At 51.8% G+C, this 21376-nt stretch overlaps 1 protein-coding gene and 1 long non-coding RNA gene across 7 annotated transcripts; one reads left to right on the plus strand and one right to left on the minus strand.

Annotated features, from left to right (window-relative positions):
* The first annotated feature begins 992 nt into the window (after nucleotides 1–992).
* LY6E (lymphocyte antigen 6 family member E) lies at nucleotides 993–4888 on the plus strand. Of its 6 annotated transcripts, none has more exons than XM_081505317.1 (5): nucleotides 993–1064; nucleotides 1232–1496; nucleotides 3405–3505; nucleotides 3697–3954; nucleotides 4041–4888. In XM_081505317.1, exons 4-5 carry the CDS (start codon nucleotides 3810–3812, stop codon nucleotides 4259–4261), a joined length of 366 nt encoding a protein of 121 aa, XP_081361443.1. In that variant the 5' UTR covers nucleotides 993–1064; nucleotides 1232–1496; nucleotides 3405–3505; nucleotides 3697–3809; the 3' UTR covers nucleotides 4262–4888. The 6 variants fall into 6 exon arrangements, with proteins under 6 accessions (XP_081361443.1, XP_081361441.1, XP_081361444.1 ...); XM_081505315.1 differs by having other exon boundaries at nucleotides 3835–3954; XM_081505318.1 differs by having other exon boundaries at nucleotides 1358–1496.
* Nucleotides 4889–12400: 7512 nt separating this feature from the next.
* Nucleotides 12401–19316, minus strand: LOC145509666 (uncharacterized). The gene is made up of 3 exons (XR_014056288.1): nucleotides 18695–19316; nucleotides 13649–13722; nucleotides 12401–13311 (listed from the first exon to the last, which is right to left on the minus strand). It is a non-coding gene; the product is annotated as an uncharacterized LOC145509666 (long non-coding RNA).
* Nucleotides 19317–21376: the final 2060 nt, after the last annotated feature.

The following is a 21376-nucleotide window of genomic DNA, read 5'->3' on the forward strand; positions in this document are numbered from 1 at the left end:
GGTGTACGGTTAAGAAGCCACTTCTCCTGTGCCCTACCCCCACCCCCCCACCCCCGTCACCACAAATGTCACCCAGAAAGAGTGCCAGAAAAGGTCAGGTGCCAAAAAAAAACCAAAAAACCAGCTCCAACAGGAAATGTGCTGTGAAAGTAAAAAGTGTGACTCCTGGGGGAGCTCCACCTGGCAGCCCCATTGCAGGCAGGCAGGCGAGGTGGTCTCCATCCCTACCCGGAGGAAGCAGGAGCAGGGCCAGGGCAACTGCAGAAGCTGGCCTGGCTCACAAGCCCGGTGGGAGGTGTCAGGCCAGGCCAGGGCCGCACACCATGGGTGCTCTGTGAATGGTTGTTGAAGGAAAGGCAGTTAATGGCACCTGAGACAGAACACCAGAAAGGCACTGACGCCAAACCCAGGACAGCCCGCTTCACTAAGGATGGCCGGGGGCCTCTAGGCTCCGCTGGGAGGGTCAGGTCCGGCTGGCTTTGGGACCCAGCCCACCCTAGCTGCCTGCCGCGGAGCACCCAGGAGGCTCACGAGTCCTCCTGGGCGGAGGGTTTAGACGCCGGTGCGGCCGGGATCTCCAGCCGGTCCGCACTGTGGTCCACAACCACTGCCCCGAAACCCCGTCCTCCATCTCTGGATACTCATCCTGTCACCTCCCCCCGACCACGGGAGGGCTGACGGCCGGCGCGGGGAAGGCCTCCTCTCAGCCTCCTGGCAGCCCGCACCCTACTCTGAAAAAGGGGTTCTGGGCACCGCCGCCTCGGCCTCCTCCCCTCCCCCGTGCTCCACCGGAAAAGTGTCGGGCCACCTGTGGGCCTCCCCTACCCCTGCCCGGGCTGCCCGGGGTGCGCGCGACGCTCCCGCCCCCGCCCCGGGGGACCAGACTGAACCGCGGCAGCAGGCGCTGCGCCGGGGAGAGGGGCCGGCGGGCGGGGCCTGGGCGCCAAGCCGCGCCCCCCGCGCTCGAGCGCCGCCTCTCCGGCCGGGACTGCGGGGTGCGGCGGGCTCTGGCTCCGGGGCAGTTTGGGCTGCGCCGCCAGGCCGGGGGCCTGCGTCCGCCGGCGGTAAGTCAGGGCCCGGCGGGGGCGCGGGTATGGGGCCCTCCCCGGCGCTGAGGGGGAGCGGGCGAGGGGGGCGCGGGGCAGGCGGGAGGAACGTGCGGGAGGGAGGCTGGGGCTCGGGGTTGCGAGCGGCTGGGCCCCAGGGCTCGCCTGCCCTCCTGGCCCCCCAGGTCCCCGGCCCTCCCCCATATTTCCGAAGGACGAGGGCGGGAGCGCATGGAGACTGCAGCGGGCGCCCTCCGGGGCTGGGTAGTCCAGGCTTGCGCAGGCGCCGGGGGCCCATCGTCCAACTCTAGGTTCCCCCACGACCCCTCACGTGGGAACTGGGGAGAGGCAGCCTTCCAGACTTGAGGGGGCTGGGATCTCGGCGGCTGTCAGGAAGGAGTTACCTGCCCTGGAGGTGACCACGAGGACGGGAGCCTGCCACGGGAAGAGGTGAAAGTGCCTTGTTTGGCATAAATTATGCAAGCACTGGAGATGCCTGGGAGCTCACTCCCTGTGCTGGGCCACCCTTCCTTCTCTGGGGCCCGGGACCAGCTGCTACCTCTCTTGCCGGCGCAGTGTCACTGAGTGCCAGGCTTCGCCAGAGGGCAGCCCCGTGCTCCTGGCAGAGTGCACAGTCCGCGATTGGCCGAACCCCACCCCCCCAAACCCACTGGCTCCTCTCAGGGCTCCCTTCCGCGTGACCCCACTAGTGTGGATACGTTAGTATCCAGTGCCTGGACTCAGCCCGCTTGGGGGGAGGGGGAACCTGGCAGCAGTCAGTGGTGATGCTGGCCGTGCCGGCCGGCGGCTGTGGGCACCAGAGCTTCCTTCAGGACCACTCGGAGCTCCTCCCGCGGGATTCTCACTTTATGGAGGAGGAGGCCAGAGACTCTACTCCCTGAACTGCCTGGATCTGGGCACAGGCCCCAGGGGGGCTTGGCGCTGTTCTTGGACATCTGCGGCTCCTTCCCTGCGCCTCAGGACGTCAGCCCTTGCCCACAGTTGGGCAAGAGAGACCTGAAGCCCATTCTCGGGGTCTCCGCCAGCCCCTCCCAAAATCTGGCCTCTCCTTGACATTCTCCTTCCTCCCAGAGCCTAGGAACTAGTGCCCTCCCCCACCCACAGCTCTCCCCAGCAGAAAGCACCAGACTGCTCCTCCCACACCATGCCTGAAACAGAAGTCCAGAACCCCAGCTGGTTGCATTCTGAGAGCTTTCTCCACCCCCTGCTAAGGATCTTTGCCCAAAGGAGTGTCCTGGTACAGGCCAGCCCCCCTTACCCCCATCTGCCTGAGCCTGGGCGTGTTCCCACTGGGGTGACTGGTGGCACACTGCAGGGTCCCCCTGAGCCCTACCCCCAGCCACCAAGAGCAGCAGATGCTTCTGGGGTCCTTGTCTTCAGTGTTGCCCCTGGACAAATGGGAGAGCCCTATACCGGCTCCCCCAGCACATAAGCTGCCCGGGAGGATGCTCAGCTAAATAAGCCCTATGCCCCAAGCCCAGCTCTGGGACTCCATGGCAGGCATGGCGCTGGCCCCATGGAAAGTTCTAGATGCAGGTCAGCTAATATTACCAGCCACCATCCCTCCAGGGCCCTTGAACTCAAGAAATTCATAAGAGGCCAGACGAGAATTCCAAACAAGGCTTTATAGGGGCTGGAACTGCAGCACAAGGAAGCAAAAGCAAGAAGCAGGTGCCCTCGCCCGCTCCCCAAGGGGAGCTGCTTCCGTCCGACTGAAACCTAGTGACAGCAGGGGTGGGTGGGGGGGGGGCGGGGCTGGAGGCATGGTTTAGTTGGTCTGTCCCCCTGCTTGGTGGTGCTGTGGGGGGATCCTGAACACCACCCTGCTTGTGCTCCCAGCACCTCACAAATGTAGTTTGTTTGTGACTTGTATCCTTTTGCCCAAAGTGTGCATAGGCACTGTTATTTTTAGTCACAGTTTCTTTGTATTGTGTTGCTCACTGGGACATTTGTCCAGGTGCAAGCACTCTGGTAGAGGATCCCAGGTCCTAGCCTGTCTCACCCACACTGCCAGGACCACAGGCAGGGCCCACTCCCTTGGCCTCCTTTTCTGGAAGATTCTGAAAACCCTAATGAGTTCCCTTATCTGACCTCTATCCCCCCTCCCCCAGCAGCAAGTGCCACAGACTTGGGGAAGGGTCTCAGCCAGGAGTCTGCGCTGAGTGGGGGGTGGGTTCGGAATGGAGCAGAAAGACTGTCTGCACTCTGGCCTTGCTTCTGGCACCTCCCGCCCCCCATCTACAAAGTGGGGTCACCAGCTGCCCCCCAGGGCCAACGGCTCTGACCCCATTGGGAGAAGGAAGGCCCACCCCCCAGCACTCCGTCTCTTTGGAGCAGGGCTGACTTCAGCTTCCTGAGAGCCCAGCCAGACGCCTGTCCCTCCAGAATGAAGGTCTTCCTGCCATTGCTGCTGGCTGCCCTCCTGGGCGTGGAGAGAGGTGAGGTGCCCCGGGGCCCAAGCCTCCAAGCTGGCCGAGGCTGTGTCACCAGCTCAGTGCCACTCACTGCCTCCCCACTACGAGGCAGTCCCTCCTGCCCCTGCCTCCCCTGGAGACCTCAGCCCTGCCCCAACACTTGGACAGCACTGGAGCCCCTCCAGGGCCAGGGTCTGGTGTCATTGTCCTTCCAGGTCTCCAGCCTGGGCCCCTCATGCCATAGGGGCCCCATCAGTGCCTGTGCAAGAGGGGGTGCCCTCGAGCCTCTGGGTCGGGGCTGGGAGGGGGCACCGGAAGGCTCCCCAGCATGAGACCACGTCCCTCCCCTGCAGCCCACTCCCTGGTGTGCTTCACCTGCCAGAATAAGAAAAGCAACTGGTACTGCCTGAAGCCAACCATCTGCTCCGACACAGACAGTTACTGTGTGACGGTCTCTGCGTCCGCCGGCCTCAGTGAGTGCAGGTGCTGGGCGGCCAGGCTCCCCCCACAACCCCCCCCCACCCCTCCTCCACTCACAGCCTCATTTCCGGTGACACAGAAAACGTGGTGAACTTGGGCTACTCCCTGTACAAGTTCTGCTCCCCAACCTGTGGCTCCTCGAGCATCAACATCGGCGTGGCGTCCATGGACACGTCCTGCTGCCAGAGCTTCCTGTGCAACATCAGCGCAGCAGACGGCGCTCTGCGCGCCAGCGCCCCCATGCTGGGCCTGGGGCTCCTGCTCAGCCTGCTGGCAGCTCTGCTGCAGTTTGGACCCTGACTGCCCGGCCCAGGCTCCTAAAGCTCAGGAAGGAAGGAAAGCCCAGACCCAAGAGGATCTCAAAGCTGCCGCCTCTGACTCCTCACCCTGCTAGTCCCACCTTCTCAGCCCTCGGTCCCCACAGGCAGGCCTGGCCCCCTGTACCCACTCCTGCCAGCTCCCCTTAACCTCCAGGTCAGCCCTGCCAGGGGAACCTGGGAACGGAGACTGAGGGTCCTGGAGTCAGAACAGAGTCCCAGGGACACGCTGGGAGGGGCTCCTAATCCAAGGCCCTCCCTGCCCCCAAGAGCAGAAGATGTGCTGTGTGGACAGGTGTGTGGTCCATGTGCCCAGCAGGGCATGTGTGAGTGTGTTTGGAGGAGGGGTGGCAGTCAGAAGTGTGTCGGCAGCCCCTGGAACCCCAAGCGCCAGCACAGAGCCCCGGTCCCTGGTATCTCTGCACGTGTCCTTGTCATTTCACTCACTTAGAGGGTGGCCTTTAGGAAGACAGGGCTTCCCCTGTTCCCGGGTCTAGGCTACTGACCCAGGAATCTGTTCCTGCCCCAGATCCCACTGCCGCCCACCCCCTCCCTCCACCCCACACTCCTGCTGCTTCATTGCCTCAAATAAACACATGTTTCCACCCTTTCCTGCTCTGATGTGGCCCTCAGCCTGAGACCACCCCTCCCGTCGGGGTCCTAGTGAGGGGGGCAGCAGAGATCCATAGCCTCAGGTGTAGAGGGGTCTGACGGTTCCCTGCAATGGGACCCCACCCTGAAGCCCACTTGGAGGCCCTGGGAGAAAGGGGTCATCCAAGTTCACAGCTAGCTGCCCTCAGCTGGGTGGGGTCATTTGATCCTCAGGACAGGACTGGAGTGGACAGGGAGATTGGGGTGGGGCGGGGGAGGTGGTCAGCCCAATTCTGGGTGGGAGGCAGGACCCTACAGAGGGAGGGATGGGATTGGAAGGGAGGAGACCACCCCACACCTTCTGGGACTTGGGTAGGGCTACCTGGGCCGATTGGGCTGCAAAGGACACACAGCATGGATGGGGGGGCGCAGAAGCTGAGTAAGGGGGAGCAAGTCCCCTGTCCCAAGGGCATGTGGGAGGGACTCCCCTGAAGAAGGGCTGAGGTGCTGCTCCCTGAGCGGCAGCCCTCCCTGCTCATGCCTACTCCCCAGCAAACCCCACTGGTCTGTGGCCAGCCATGGACCCCCAGGGTCTGCAGTGGGGCCCTGAGTTCTAAGACAAGGGGATTCTTTGGTTAGGCTGGTGGCCCAGGGGCAGTGGATCCAGGGCTGCAGGGTGGCGGGAGTGAATGCAGCAGAGCTCGGTCCAGGCCGGCCAGAAGCTCCTATGTGCTTGGGTCCAGAGTCCAAGGATCACCGTGCAGCAGGGAAGGGCAGTGGTCACTGTGGGGCTCGGGTTCTGGCCCATGTCCTGGGCCCCGGTCACAGGGGCAGGTGAGCAGCTCAGCACAGATGGGCCCTGTGACACCCACGAGTGCGGTTTCCTCATCATTGCCACCAAGGAAGACTCCAGCCAACACTTGAGGTTGAGCACCAAGGCGATGACAGAGCTCCAGGGAGGGGCAGGAGGAGTAGTCTGCCCTGGAAAATTGGGGTGGTACAGCAGGATGGGGAGGGAAAGGAGATCCAGGCCCAGCCTACACATTGTGGAAGGATCTAAAAGCACATTACAGCAGTCTGGTTGAGACTCTGGGGTGGTAAAAAAGTTGAGATTCATTTGAATGGGTCAGACCAGCATTAAAAACCAAAACAAGAAATACTTAAAGGAAAAAAAATCAGAATGTCCCCCAGGAATGCTGGTTACTCCTGGAGTCCTGAGTCTTGAAAGCAGAAAGCTCAAGGACTTCCCGGGTGGTCCAGTGGGTGAGACTGCACATCCACTGCAAGGGGCACAGGTTTGATCCCTGGTCGGGGAACTAAGATTTCACATGCTACACGGTAAAGCAAAAATAAAAAGCAAAACCAGAATGCTGCCCCCCACCAGTCCAGTTCCACAAAGATTAAATTGCAGCCCATCACAGCCATCCAATGGGGAGAACAGGAGGAAGCCTTCTGTGTTTAGGATGTGCATTCCTAGATAGCTAAGATGTGGGTCTAAGGAAAAATTTCAATGACCCCCAATTCTTGCATCTTCCCATACATAGAAAGCACTAAAATCATTAACATGAGATGTCTGTCTTTTGTGATTAGCTGTAATCCACTTGATGCGAAGAGCCCGACTCATTGGGGAAGACCCTGATGCTGGGAAAGATTGAGGGCAGGAGAAGGGGATGACAGAGGACGAGATGGTTGGTTGCCATCACTGACTCATTAGAGACGAGTTTGAGCAAGCTCCGGGAGATAGTGAAGGACAGGTGTAAGGGTCACAGGCTGGAAGGCTAGGGGCCCGGAGGCAATAGGCTGCAAGTGTCAGACGTTTTTCTCTCTCTCTTAAGCAGCGGGAGGACACAAACTACAAGTGTCAGATTTTTTCCCTTTTCTATACAAAATTAAAAGGAGGTTTATTTTAAAATTCTGTGTTACCATGATGACACCTGGTTCCACCTGAACTTAACTTTTCTCAAACCTTGAGCTAACCAATGCATTTTTCTTACGGAAATGTTTTCCTTAAGCTGTGTTAATGAACTATGTATTTACCCTAGACTCTCTTCAAGACTGTTTCTGCCTAAGACTCAGAACCGATAATGACCCCACAAACCAGTATGTTTTAATCATACAAATGTTCTCCTAATCTCTGTTAATGAAACTATATATTTGTATGGAAATCTGCCTTTCTTCAAGATTCATATCAATCGTTTAATGGCCCCAGATGACTCACCTGGTGGCAATGTTATCTCAATGCATGTTGTGGGTGAGGGGCCTGGTGCCACTCTCTGAGTTTTGAGACATTTCTTTTCTCTAATTAGCAGCCTGCTAGTAAGCATATGGAAAAGGAAACGGCAGCCCACTCCAGTGTTCTTGCCCATTGGAGAATCCAATGGACAGAGGAGCCTGGCGGGCTACAGTCCATGGGTCGCAAAGTGTCAGACATGACTGAGTAACTGAACAACAACACTTGACTATCTATATTTCCCAATCAAAAAAAATTCATGTAGATCCTAGCTCCTCCCCTACCTTTTCAGAACATTTCCTCAGAGCTACTGAGAGACCATCTCCCAGGCTAGAGTCCTCAGTAAAGTCCCGGAAAAAGACTGAAACTGTGTAAGCAGATAGGTTAGGGAGTCCCTGGAAAAAGAGCCAGGAATGACTTTCTTGACATAAGAAAAGCCATTTTGTGATCTAAACCTGGCCACAGCGCTTGCCCTTGAACATGGTCAGTAATCAGTGATCTTCAGGGAACAAAGGAATGCTGGAACAGAGGAAAAGCAGCCAAACAAGAGTGCAGTGATAACATAAAGCAGGGTCCTAGTTCCTCCTCAAGGGAAATACATAATAATATGTCTTTGAGTTCTGTAGCGCTTCCCAGGTGCCACTAGTGGTGAAGAACCCACTTGCCAATGCAGGAGATGTAAGAGACTCAGGTTGTATCCCTGGGTTGGGAAGATGCCCTGGAGAAGGGTATGGCAACCCAGTCCAGCATTCTTGCCTGGAGAAACCCATGGGCAGAAGAGTCTGGTGGGCTACAGTCCATAGGGTCCCAAAGAGTCAGACACGACTGAACGACTAACACTTTCACTTTGGGCTATGTCATCCTTTTAAAATTTGTGCCCTGCCCACTTCCCTCCTGTTTTAAGATCAGCAGGGCTGGGCAGTGGTGGTCACAGAGACAGAGTGAAGAAATGAAGTAGGTGATTAAATACTTACTCCCACTAAGGGATCGTAAGTAAAGAAAAAAGTATGGGAGACCTCTGTAAGTTAATGATCACTCAAGAAAGCAGGCTTGCTTAGCAACAAAACCAAGCAGGCTTGCTTAGCAACAAAACCACGCAACAGAAGCACAAGACATGTCCCCAGACAATGGTGGAATGATACTCACATCCTGTTAAATTGACTTAAAAAAAATGCACAACGTGAGAGTTTCAAGTGAAGTTTTATTTGGGGCAAAATGAGGACTGCAGCCCAGGAGACAGCGCCTCAGATAGCTCTGAGAAACTGCTCCAAAGAGACAGGTGGGGAAAGATCAATATATATGTGATTTTGGTGATGGGGAGTTCCTTCAATCAAGTACGTATTTTTGCAGGTTTCGCTAGTCATGAGAAGCAGATGTCACCATAAGGGAATTTAGTGCTTTTCCAGATATGAGGAGATGCAAGAATTGGGTTGATAATATCAGCTCCTGAAAACATCTTACTGAAGACGTGCCAGTTTCCCGAGGGTACAGAATGCCTCATTCTTGATCTCCACCCTGAACACCTTCAGGGAGTGTTGGAGGTCAGCAGCCGCAGCAGCACATGGTTTAATTCTTGTAGAGGGAGACGGCAAGTGCCAATTTGTAGTTGACAGTGACCGCCTTTTTGCACATTTCCATAGCACCAGGACAATCCCAGTTCAACAATGTAGAGACAAGAAGTCTTCCCTGCGAGACGTGGGGGAGGAGCTGATGAGGAAAGTTTGACATCTACTCAAGAATGAGTAAGAAGATGGTCTTTTTTTCCTTCCCAACTTCTTCTACATTATAAAAAATGTAGCCCACCCAGCTTTCATGGCAAGGCCCCTTTGCCTGACCACTAGTATCCCTCACAGTGTCCTACACTAACAAGCCTTTGCCCTTCCTGTCCCTCTGCCTCTCGCTGGATTCTTTCTGCAGTGAAGACCTTACACTGGACTGAGTCCTGAAACACAGGCCAGGCCAGAGGAAGATGCTCAGCTGGATGTGACCATCACAGTCAGGGGACACTGGGAGCCCGGAGGCAGAAGGCAGTGGAAGGACAGCTGTGTAACCAATGCTCTATTCCCGCACATGCTAACCTCAGCTTCCATCTCTGTGCACTATTTTGCAGGTGATAATAGTCTGTTATTACTCTACCCACAACTACACGGCGAGATGAAAAGCAGGGCTCAGAGCCTCGAAGCCCCTGGTGACTGTGACCCTTGGAGACCTCCTGGGGGCGGCTGGGGGTTCTTTTGGCTCCTGCTGCCCCAGCTCCTGCTGCCCCTCCCCAGGGTTGGGGGAGGCTAGGAGGCCCTGACTCTGCAGGAGCGGAGGGAGGCTGCGGGGCTGGGCGGGGGAGGGGCGGGAGGAGGAGCCCAGGGCTCTGAGTTTCCATTTCCCACAGCCCGAAAGAGGGCAGGTAGGGAGGAGAGGGGCAGGGGAGCCCCAGGAGCGGAAGGGGATGGGAGGGGAAAGGAGGGCATCTCTAGGGCTCTGCTCAGGACTCTCCACCGCCTCCCCTCCGGCATCTGCCCAGGCGCAGCGCTGTCCAGTCCAGGCACACTCTGGTCGGGAGTCCGGACTCCCCAGTCTTAGCGCCCAGGAACCCGTGTCATGCCTGCGTTTCCCTACAGCCAAACTCAGCTCTGTCGGCCCGGCCCTGCCCCCTCGCCTGCCCCTCTCAGGGAGCCCTGAACCCGCTGGCCGCAGGGAGGCGGAGGGTCCTGCCCAGCGTTGGGCCTCCTCCCATGATGCCTGTTTGGTGCCCACAGCCCAGGCCAGGGAGGACTCGGCGCTCCCTCCTCCCCAATCTTAGCATCATCTGCATTGCCCTGCTGCTGCTCGCCTGTGACTTCCAAGGGCCCAACCTGCTGGCTGGGACCTCTCACTCGAGGGCTGTCTCATGACCCTGGATGCCCAGCAGCTATGGCTGGGCCTGACTTTGCCCTGCCCTAGCTTTCAGAGTTCCTCTGGCCCCTGCCTGGCTCCCCTCGGTCTGGGGCAGCCAGGGTGAGACACACCAGACCATCCCCTGGGCTGGTGACTGAGCCACAGCATAGTGGGACTCCCCTCTTTGAGCCCCAATCACAGGCACTTTCTGGAACCCCTGAATAAAAAGGTAATAACCTCAGCAGAAAAGACCCTGATGCTTGGACGGACTGAAGGCAGGAGAAGAAAGAGACAACAGAGGATGAGATGGTTGGATGGCATCACCAACTCAGTGCACATGAGTTTGAGCAAGCTCCGGGAGATGGTGAAGGACAGGGAGGCCTGGCATGCTGCAGTCCATGGGGTCACAGAGAGTCAGACACGACTGAGCAACTGAACAACAAGAAACCTCAACAGAGGGTGCACTGTGGGAGGACAGACCCCTGGAGAGATCTGTGACACAAGTCCTGGGAAGGAAAGCATTTAAGGGCTGGGTGCCAAATGCGACTGAGGGGTGCTCTAGGTGTGGGAGCTGCTGGGACATGGGTTAGCCCGAAGGTCTGTCAAAGTGACATCTCTGCTTTTTAATATGCTGTCTAGGTTGGTCATAGCTTTTCTTCCAGGGCGCAAGCATCTTCTAATTTCATGGCTGCAGTCACCATCTGCAATGATTTTGGAGCCCAAGAAAATAATGTCTGTCACGGTTTTCATTGTTTCCCCATCTATCTGCCATGAAGTGATGGGACCAGATGCCATGATCTTAGTTTTTTGAATGTTGGGTTTTAAACCAGCTTTTTCACTCTTCTCTTTCACTTTCATCAAGAGGCTCTCTTGTTCCCCTTCGCTTTCTGCCTTAAGGGTGGTGTCTTCTGCATATCTGAGGTTACTGATATTTCTCCTGGCAATCTTGATTCTGTTGCTGGGAGGAAGCCAATTCTGACTCCACATTGGAAACCGTGTCTTTGACTATAATGATACTTAACAGCTTGCCTGGAGGACCCTGCCCCCCTGCCCAGCTGTAAACTGAAGTGCCTTTGTTCAACTCTAGGAGAGAGAATCTGACCTTGCTCATCTGTGAATAGCAGAGATTAACACACCCCTTCCAAAGGCAGGCTATTCCCTTGGCGATGTTTCACAAGACTGAAGGCCCTTTCCCTTTACTTGCCCACTGCCTCACCCTCTCTATTCTGCCTTTTGACTTTAGTTCCTTATTGTTTCTTTCTCTCTGATCTATAAAAGAACCTGGCATCCAGACTCCAATAAGATGGTTATCTTGAGGTGCTAGACTGCCATTTTCTCAGTCAGCTGGTAGTTTTTCTTGCCTCAACACCGCTGATTCATTGGCCTGTCATGCTGCGAGCAGAGTGAGCTTGGACCTGGTAACACTTCTAATAGCTGGCTTCCTCCTGAGGGCTGGAGGGGTCGTCCAGACTGAGGGCCCCCAGCCACCCACCCTCGCCCCAGGACCACCTCCTTTGCCTCTCCGTCAAGAGAGGGCTGTTCTCTGCTGAAGCCCCCCCACCTCGGGCCCCCACAGGGAACCGAAGAAGCCACTGGGGACACAGGTGGCCAGAGGAGCAGGCCCTGAGCCTGGAATCCGCTCTCACTGGGAAAATGCCCCTGAGCTCTGCCCACCCCCAGGCCCGGTTTTCATCTAGGGCCCCCTTCCCGCCACCCCCAACACACACACACACACACACACACACACACACACACACACACTAGGTCCCAGGGTCAGGACTTGGAACACTGATAGCCCCGCAGGCCTGGGCTGGGGATGAGCAGGAGAGGGGCTCAGAGGCTGGAAGTGAAATCTGTATATGGTGGTGATGGGGCCCGTGTGAGGAAAGCAGGAAAGACTCCATCTTGAAGATTGTCATCAGTCTTAAAGACAGGATGTGACCTGGGCCTGAACCCTGCTCAAGAGTGAGGAAACTGTTGCTAGTGAAAACCAGGTCTCCTGGAGACTTCCCTCCCTGCACGTGACAAACGGAGATTGTAGTTGAGGTCAGGCTGCCTGTTAGATTAACCATGGAGACATCCCCCCTTGATGTATAATCACTGTCCCCGCTCTTTAACCTTAATTGTTTGTTCTCCTAGCTCCTACTTGTTGTAAAACTCAATCATATGCAACAAAGAGGTTGCTAATATGTAACCAGTCACGTAGTGGGGGGTATAAAACTGGGCCTCTCAGAAACATCAGGGTCCTTGTTGGGAACTGATTCCCCTTGGACCCGCTGGCGTAATAAACTGTACTCCACTGTCTTGAGTGTCCTCTGAGGTGTGTTTTGTGACTCCAGATTCCACAACAGTGTCATTTCAGGGAGACTCCGAAGAGCGCCAGTACCAGAGTCTCTTATGTCTCTGTAAAGAGATTCAGCGAGAGCAAAGTGGTAGATAAGTGATTTATTAGAATAGGACATTTGTGAGGCTTACAAGGAGGCAGGCAAGAAATGCCATACCCCAAGAACTTACTGGACTACAGTTTTATAATCAAAGGAAAAGTGGGGAGGGGGAGAAGACCTTCTTTCTCTTGAGTAGACTTCATGCTTCCATCATCAGCTCCTCCTCCAGGTTGAGCAGGGGAGTTTTCTTGCTCCTATGTGGTCCACGAATTCTTGTTTTTTATGTGTTCAGAGACCATGTCTTAGGGATCATTAACATACTGAGCTCACTGGGCAGGATGTGGGTCCCATGCTGCCATTGTTTTATCGTATGGGGTCATGTCTCATCCTTCTGTTGCATGGTTTTGTTGTTAAGCAAGCCTGCTTGGTTTTGTGGTTAAGCAAACCTGCTTTCTCTAGCAATCATTAACTTATAAAGGTCTCCCATATTTTTCTGGGCTTCCCTCATGGCTCAGTCAGTAAAGAATTTGCCTGCAACGCAGGGGACCCCAGTTTGATTCCTGGGTCGGGAAGATCCCCTGGAGAAGGAAATAGCAACACACTCTAGTTTTCTTGCCTGGAGAATCCCATGGACAGAAGAGACTTGTGGGCTACAGTCCATGGGGTCGCAAGAGTCATACATGAGTTAACAACTAAACCATCACCACATTTTTCTACTTACAATCCCCTAGTGAGATTAACTATTTAATCACCTATTTTGTCCGTATCGGTAGGGTGGGTTCCAGCGGCTCTCATCCTACTGAACCCAGAGAGGGTCTGACCCCCTCCTTTCATTAATCCCTGGAGTGGGGTAGGAGGAGGGAGGGAGCTCTTGGCAGCTCATTGGCATCCTTGGTTGCTTCTCTCCAGAGGAGTGGGCAGAGTTCCACCCCTGCCCTCTGAGGGTGTCACAGGTGCCTAGAAGAGAAGGCGTGCAGGGGATCACCACTCCAGGTGAGTCCCTGCACCACCACCATATCCTGCACCCAGGAGCAGACCTCCCAGCTCCCCTCGCTGGCTGGTGCCCGAGTTACCCTGAGAAGGTGGCCTCACTCTCTCTCCAGTGGGGTCTCAGATCTGTAACTCGGGTTCCTCCATGGTCCACTTGTCCTCAACCGGACCAGCCCTCCTCCCCGGGGCCTGTTAAGAGCTGTGGTCCCTGTGGGAGGAACCCTGGGTCCACAGGAGGGGAGACAGGTCAGGGGAGGACAGGGATGACCTGGGCCACACTGTGAGGATGAGCCCCCAGCCCTACCTCCTGTGGTCTTCTTGTCCACAGAAAATCAATCAACAGTCTTGCTAAGACAAGAGAAGTTGAGTGGAGCTGACCTGAGGATTACAATCGGGGAGACACTCTTTCAGAAAGTTCTGAGGACTCTTCCACCTGTTAAAGGTCAAGGCAGGGTTATATATTTCTGAGACAAAGGATTACACACCTCCAAATGGTGTATTACTGAGAGTTCACACAATCCAGGTCTACACATACAAAGTGAGTAGTGAGTCGTGGTGTCAGAACAGGCAGCTAATGTGAACAGAGGAAGTGGGGCACTGGGTCACATGGTAGGAAACCATGCATCTTGTAAACAGTGGGTGTTTACAAGAAAACAAAGCAGATAAAGAAAGATGGGAAGAGGTTGGAATCTCCAGAGTCCTGGAAAACATTTTTCTCTTTATATTCCCAATAAGATCAGCCTCGCAGATAAGATGTATCCATCAGGCATGAAGGCATGACACTTCTGGTCAAGGCTAAATAAGGACATCCACCCCTTGGGAAGGTGGAGCTGGGAAGGATTCAGAGAATTCCCTCTCCAGTGAGTATTCTGCCCTTCATTTCTCCACCCCACATAATCAGCTTGTCAAAGAAACTCAGCGTAGCTATTCACCCAGGTCTCCCTCATTGCAGGTGGATTTTTTACCAGCTGAGCCACCAGGGAAGCCCAAGAATACTGGAGTGGGTAGCCTAGTCCTTCTCCAGCGGATCTTCTTGACCCAGGAATTGAATAGGGGTCTCCTTACCAACTGAGCTACTAGGGAAGCCAAAGTCACAAGTAAAAAGCAAACCCACCAAAACCGAGGGAACCCTAGGTCCTCACCCTCGACCCCGTAAAAGCAGAATCCCAGGCCAGTGCTCTCTGTCTCCCCTCAAGACCCCACACTGTGCCTTCAGGGGCTCCTGGTAAGCCCAGGACTTGCGAGTAGCACAGCTGGTCCTTTCAAATCTCCCTGCGGGTCATCGCTGCTGCTAGGCTTCCCCGGTGGCTCATATGGTAAAGAATCCGCCTGCAATGGGGGAGACCTGGGTTCAATTCCTGGGTTGGGAAGATCCCCTGGAGGAGGGGATGGCAACCCACTCCACTGTTCTGGCCTGGAGAATCCCCATGGACAGAGGAACCTGGAGGGCTATAGTCCATGGGATCGCAAAGAGTCGAACACAACTGGGCAGTCAGGCACAGCGCACACAGCTGCTGGTTACTGCCATCCTAATAGGAACCACAGGGCCGGTCTGGCCACAACACTGGGTGTTGATAGGCTGGGCCAAAACCTAACAGGTCACGGCTACCATTTTTCCCATTGCTTTTATTTCTCCCAACTGTTTTTTCTATTTCTGCATTCTTTCAGAATTATGGAACATTTTTCATATTCCCTTTTCTCCTTTGTAGATATATTTCTTATATGGTTATCACAATATGCACTTGTTACAGTCTACCTTAAATTACTACTTTCACCACATCCTGAACAGCTCAAGAACCCTGCAGAGCATAACTTCATTTCCTTCCTCCTGTGAATGAAAAATGTTGCTGCCTATCAGTAAACAAAGGATGTTACAGCCCTCAGCCACTGCCACCACCCCAGAAGGTGAGCTCTGAGGGAACTCAGGAAAGAGACAAACCCATGCCCACTGCCAAGCCCTTAGCTACTGCAACTGCCCCAGCGGTGCACCCTGAGGGGACTCACAACAGAAAAGAACAGGATACTGGCCCTGGAAGCTGAGGTGCCTATGAAAGGAATGATTGCAGTGAGCCCAGACTCACATCTTCCCATACAGAGAAAAGTGCCAAATTCTTTAACTTGAGATAACTGGTCTTCTTTAATTAACAGTAATCTTTTCAATTTCTGACTACCTTATCTTTGTCACAAAAAAGTCCTACATATCCTGGCTCCTCTGAGAAGCTGTCCTCTGGGTTTGAAATCCTCAGAAATTCCACCAAACAAAGCATCATTCTCAACTTTCACTGCAGTTCAGTTCGGTTCAGTCCCTCAGTCGTGTCTGACTCTTTGAGACCCCATGAACTGCAGCACGCCAGGCCTCCCTGTCCATCACCAACTCCCAGAGCCTACCCAAACTCATGTCCATTGAGTCGGTGATGCCATCCAACCATCTCATCTTCTGTCATCCCCTTCTCCTCCTGCCCTCAATCTTTCCCAGCATCAGGGTCTTTTCAAATGAGTTAGCTCTTTGCATCAAGTGGCCCAAGTACTGGAGTTTCAGCTTCAACTTCAGTCCTTCCAACGAACACCCAGGACTGATCTCCTTTACGATGGACTGGTTGGATCTCCTTGCAGTCCAAGGGAGTCTCAAGAGTCTTCTCCAACACCACAGTTCAAAAGCATCAATTCTTTGGCGCTCAGCTTTGTTTATAGCCCAACTCTCACATCCATACGTGACTACTGGAAAAACCATAGCCTTGACTAGATGGACCTTTGTTGGCAAAGTAATGTCTCTGCTTTTTAATATGCTGTCTAGGTTGTTCATAACTTTCCTTCCAAGGAGTAAGTGTCTTTTAATTTCATGGCTGCAATCACCATCTGCAGTGATTTTGAAGCCCCCCAAAATAAAGTCTGACACTGTTTGCACTGTTTCCCCTGTTTCCCCATCGATTTGCCATGAAGTGACGGGACTGAGGGCCATGATCTTACTTATCTGAATGTTGAGCTTTAAGCGAACTTTTTCACTCTCCTCTTTCACTTTCTCAACTTTTAGGTCACACATTTTTTTTCAGTCGACACTCCTCACTGTACTTCTGTTATCTTAGTACTTATTTATAGACATGTGTTATAAACCCAAGATGCTGCTATTGTTGTTTTACACTGTAAATATTCTTCCATATTTACCCCAATGTTACCAAAGGCAAGCCCATGTACCCAGCATACCTGGAGGCCAAACAAACCTAATTGTCAGAGTTTGAAACAGAAGCAGTTTTATAGCAGGGCCAAGAGAGGCAAAAAGCTGAACTCCCTAAAGGGTTTCAGCAAAGCGTTTTTAAAAATTTATTTTGTTGAAGTACAGTTGATTTACAATGTGGTGATTCAGATATATATATTCAAATATTCAGATATATATATACACACACTCACATATGTATTTGATATTGAATATAGTTCCCTATGCTATACAGTAGGACCTTGTTATTTATCTATTCTATATGTAATAGTTTGCATGTGCTAATCCCAAACTCCCAATCCTTCCCTCTCCCAACCCCCTCTCCCTTGGCAACCACAAATCCTATCTCTACAGCAAAGCACTTTTAAAGTCAGGTGAGGGAGGGGGTCTCAGGGTCTGTGATCAGCTTGGGCACAGTTCTCTGATAGTATGGGAGAGGACACGGTAGTGGGGGGTGGGGGTGGGATGAGAGCAAGGACCATACAGTCCTGCTCCATTTCACTAAGACCATCGTTTTGGCTTTCAGCATCTCGATTGCATTATCACCAGCTGGGATGACAGTCTTTGCACTTATCCTGCCTAGGACTTTCTGCGATCCGTGGATCTGTGGGTTATCTTTTATGAATTTTGAAAAGTATTACATCTTCAAGTCTTTATTTAAACCCCTCTTTCTTCCCTGTGGCGCTCCAATCTCATGTAAACTTAGACCATTTGACTGAATCTCACAGGCCCTGATGCTCTGATTAATTTTTTCTATTGTTTTTATTCTAAGTTTCCCTTGGGCTATTTTATACTGTCCCGTCTCTACCTATGCTCATAGTGTCTTTTGCTCCTAATTCATCCAAATGAGCTCTTAATTTCAGATATTTTATTTTTTACTTTCTGAATACGATGGCTAACTGGGTGTATTAAATTGACTGAACCACAGTACTCCAATATGTGGTCAGACACTATTCTGGATGTTTCTGTGAGGACATTTTTGGATGAGATTGACATTTTTTTAATATTTATTTATTTGGGGCTGCATCAGCACTAGGGATCTTTGTTGCGGTGCATGGACTCTCTGGTTGTGGCTCAGTTGCTCTGTGGCATGTGGGGTCTTAGTTCCCCCTCCAAGGAAGCGAGCCTAAATCCCCTACATTGCAAGGTGGATTCTTAACCACTGGACCACCAGAGAAGTCCCAGGACTGACATTTAAATTGGTGAAATTGGAGTGAAGCAGACTGCTCTCCATAATGTGGGTGGGTCTCATCTAATCAGTTGAAGGTCTGAATAGACCAAAAGACTGATTTCCTCCAAACAAGAGGGAATTCTGCAGCAGTCTTTGGACTTTAACTGTAGCATCAGCTCTTCCTGGGTCTATAGCCTTCTGGCTGTAGGGGAGCAGAATTCGCCACCCTAAAATATGTCTCTTTGGCATATTAGTTGTTTCAAGCTAGTTATTTTCTGAGAAACGGCAGACATGGGAAGGGCTCTTAAAACCAAGTAGGAGCTGACCTTTTGTAAGAAACATTTACATGTTATAAAGGCAATCTCCATTTGGGATGACCAAATATCTAGAAACTCGTACTGGTGGAGAACTCAGTGACTTAAATATACATCACTGATCGACCCCCCTTAACTGACTCTCCCTGCCTTCAACAACCTGTTTTTTTTTCTTTGGCTGAGGATGGTATTTAAGGTGAGGGCTTCAGCCACTTCAGTGAGTTACTCAGCTTTCCTGGGTCTCTCCCATGTAGACATGGTATTACACTTCTGTTTGATTTTCTCCTGTTAATCTGTCTCATGTCAATTTAATTCTTAGGCTAGCTCAAAGGGTAGAGGAAAATTTCTTCCTCCCCAACACAGCCCACCCTGGAGTTTTTGAACTTGCAGCCTCCCTAAGGTCATGAGCCCCATCCTTAAAATGCCCCATCCTTAAAATGCTTCTGCTTCTCTGGAAAATCCTGACCAATACACGATTTGTTTTATAAAGTCTTATTCTCTGTTAAAACTCTGTTTTTCAAGTCTTATTGAACACACTTAACATAAAGTCCTTTCCTGCTGACTCCATTATCTGGATCATCCCTGGGTCTTTCCCCCCTGTTGTTACTGTCACCTTCGGGCGTTGTGTAAATAAGAGCCAGAGGCCACAAGTACCTCTGTAGTAGAAGATCTCTAGTTTCCTCTTTACCAGATCAAGTGCCGAGGTATTCTCCAGGTCAACTCCATCAGAAGCTGAGCTAGGTTGGGCTGGACCCCAAAGTTAGGAAGGCGCCTCTGAACTCCCGTCCCTCTCCTCCCAGGCTTCCAGTGGAGGCTCAGCAGGACCTCTCCTTGTCCCGGAAAGCGTGGCAGATGCATTTCCGCACCTTCGTGCCCTTAAGCCTCCCACTGCCAACTCCTGCTGCCTTGCTTCAGACTCTGCGGAGTCTCTTCAGACCAAGATCAGCTATGTGTTCGGAGCAGACCTCTTTCCTCCGGTGGGAACTTGGTCCTGAGAGCCGTGGGACCGCCGCAGGTGCCAGTCTTCCTTATACGCGGCCCACCCTGGGTACCATCGCCAGCATCCGGGACCCCGCGCGCGTGCCGCGGCGCTTTCCCAGAACGGAGCCTGCGTAGCCGACTCCGCCGCTCCGCCGGGTGTTTGGGTACAGTCGGGATGGTGGCTGGCGAGGGCCCCGCAAGACGGGGCTGGGGGTCGCGGAGGCTCAGTTCCCCACTTCTGGAAGCCAATCCATTTGGTCCTTGGTCCTCTCAGCTCCCCAGCGCATTTAAATATGACAGCTGCAACCTGCCTGGTCTTTTCTTCTTGGTTCCGCGAGACAACGTGACTGCCGGCCTCCTTCGTCCTAACGCATCCCGGACGCCCTCTGATGGCTACTGAGTTGTATACGTTTACCTTGCGTCCTGACTCATTACTGATTGTTTTCGAAATTTGTTATTTGTATTCTTTGTTCTCCAGGATTTCCAGATATACTACCACCTCATCCACAGATGGACCTGATTGTACTTCTTTCCCCATTCTAAAGCCTCTAACTAATATTTTATAATTATATCAGTGAATAGTGGCTGAATTTCAAATGGTGATGGGAATGCTTTTCTTATAATGTAAGGTGATGACTTTAAGAGATTATATTTTTCTTGAATATTTTTAATTGAAGGATAATTAATCTATTCCAAGATACTTCAAAGTCTGTAGATTTATTCCTATGACATTTATTTTCATATCTATTAAAAGGATGAATTGTATTAACAAATTCCACGATATTTAACTATCTAAATCCTAGGAATATATCCTACTTTTTCTTCTTGTATTTTCTTGATGTGCTGTTGGATTCTGTTTGTTAATATTTCTTTAAGATTTTTGCAATGATAAAAGATGTTGGTTTGTAATTGTCTTTCTTTTTACAATTTTTAGTAGGTTGGTTATCAGTATTATACTGGCTTTGTTAAAATAATTTGGAAGTCTCTTTTATGTTTGCAAACAGTCTGTGTCATTAGGAATATCTGGTCTTAGAATTTGTGAATTTTGTAGAATTATTTCAGATTGTGAAATAATCTGATACGGGCCATTTGTTCTGGGATAGTTTCTTATTATGTTTATTTTATACTGAAATTGATCTCTTTAAGCTTTTCTCTCAACGGGGATAAATTTTCCTTAAGTGTATTTTCCTAGGTAGTTATCCACCTCATTTGAGGTCCCATATTTGTTTAAGGGTATATGAGATAGTCTGTTATCATTTAAAATTTTGTCTTTCTATAATTGCTTCACTCAATATTTATTATTTGTATATTTGTACTGCCCCTCTTTATTGATTAGGTTAGTCGGTTTCCTCTCTAGTTCTTTTCATTTTTCAAAGAACCAAGTTTTTGCTTTATTAATCATGTCTAGGTTTTGTTCTCTGCACCATTTACTTCAGCTTCTAGCCTTATGATTTTCTTCTCCATACTTTCTTCTGTTGGCTTTGGTTCCTCCCCACCCCACCCCTCCAGTATTTTTGAATTGGGAATTTGAGTTCGTGTATTGTCTTTTTTTTTCCTTTTTACTAAAAAATCAAACTTCAAGTTTTTAAAAACTTTTCTTACAGTATTGATTCTTGACTATATTTAAAATACTTGGTTCAAATTTTATTTTCTTGAGTTTTTCTTTTTTAATAATGTCTGCATCTTGAGAAGCCTGATATCAACCTTTTTTTTTCTCTTTACATATATGCTGTGGGGGGGGGGGTTGCACTAAAGGGTGCTTCTGTATCTTTTACATTTTTTACTAGAGTAGTCTTAGCGCTCACTTTTCTGGGTCATTTTTCCAGAACAGGTGAGCGCTTTTAGTTCGGAGTTAGGTCGTTTTGTCCTCTTGTTTGCCCGCCCTCATGCTACAGCTTCCGACTTAGGATCTCACGTGCCTGCCCCCTTGGAACTCTAAGTGTGAACTCACTTCTAAGCTGGTCTACTTACGGAGACCATAAATGGAGATTTTCCTCCAGTCGTTCCTCACGTTCGTCATTTTTCATCTCGTCTTCTTTTTATTGCCTATTGTTGTTCTGTTACAAGGTGCTCCTTCACACTTTCAAATGTTTTAATTCGGGCAGGAGAGTTTTATTCTGCTCCCTAGTTGGATGTCCGGGACATTTTCCAGGAGCAAGGCTTTATCCTCTCTACTTCTCCCCGTAGATGCGCGCGCTGGATCGCCCTCTTCCGGCTGCGCGGTGAAGTGCAGCTGCCCCGGAGTCCACGCTCGGGTGGTGGGAGGGGTGGGTGTCCACCAACATCAGGAGTCCCTCTGGCTGCCGCAGCTCTGAACCTCCCCTTCTCCCTCCCTTCTTTCCATGTGCCACTAAG

Source organism: Giraffa tippelskirchi, chromosome 6 (assembly GCF_054371585.1).
Source record: "Giraffa tippelskirchi isolate mGirTip1 chromosome 6, T2T-mGirTip1v1.2.pri, whole genome shotgun sequence".
Classification (NCBI taxonomy): Eukaryota; Metazoa; Chordata; class Mammalia; order Artiodactyla; family Giraffidae; genus Giraffa; species Giraffa tippelskirchi.

Coding starts and splice junctions, on each gene's coding strand:
- LY6E (XM_081505315.1), top strand. CDS start 3,454: ATGAAGGTCTTCCTGCCATTGCTGCTGGCTGCCCTCCTGGGCGTGGAG. Junction 3,506..3,834: donor CCTCCTGGGCGTGGAGAGAG/GTGAGGTGCCCC, acceptor CCTCCCCTGCAG/CCCACTCCCTGGTGTGCTTC. Junction 3,955..4,040: donor CTCTGCGTCCGCCGGCCTCA/GTGAGTGCAGGT, acceptor CCGGTGACACAG/AAAACGTGGTGAACTTGGGC.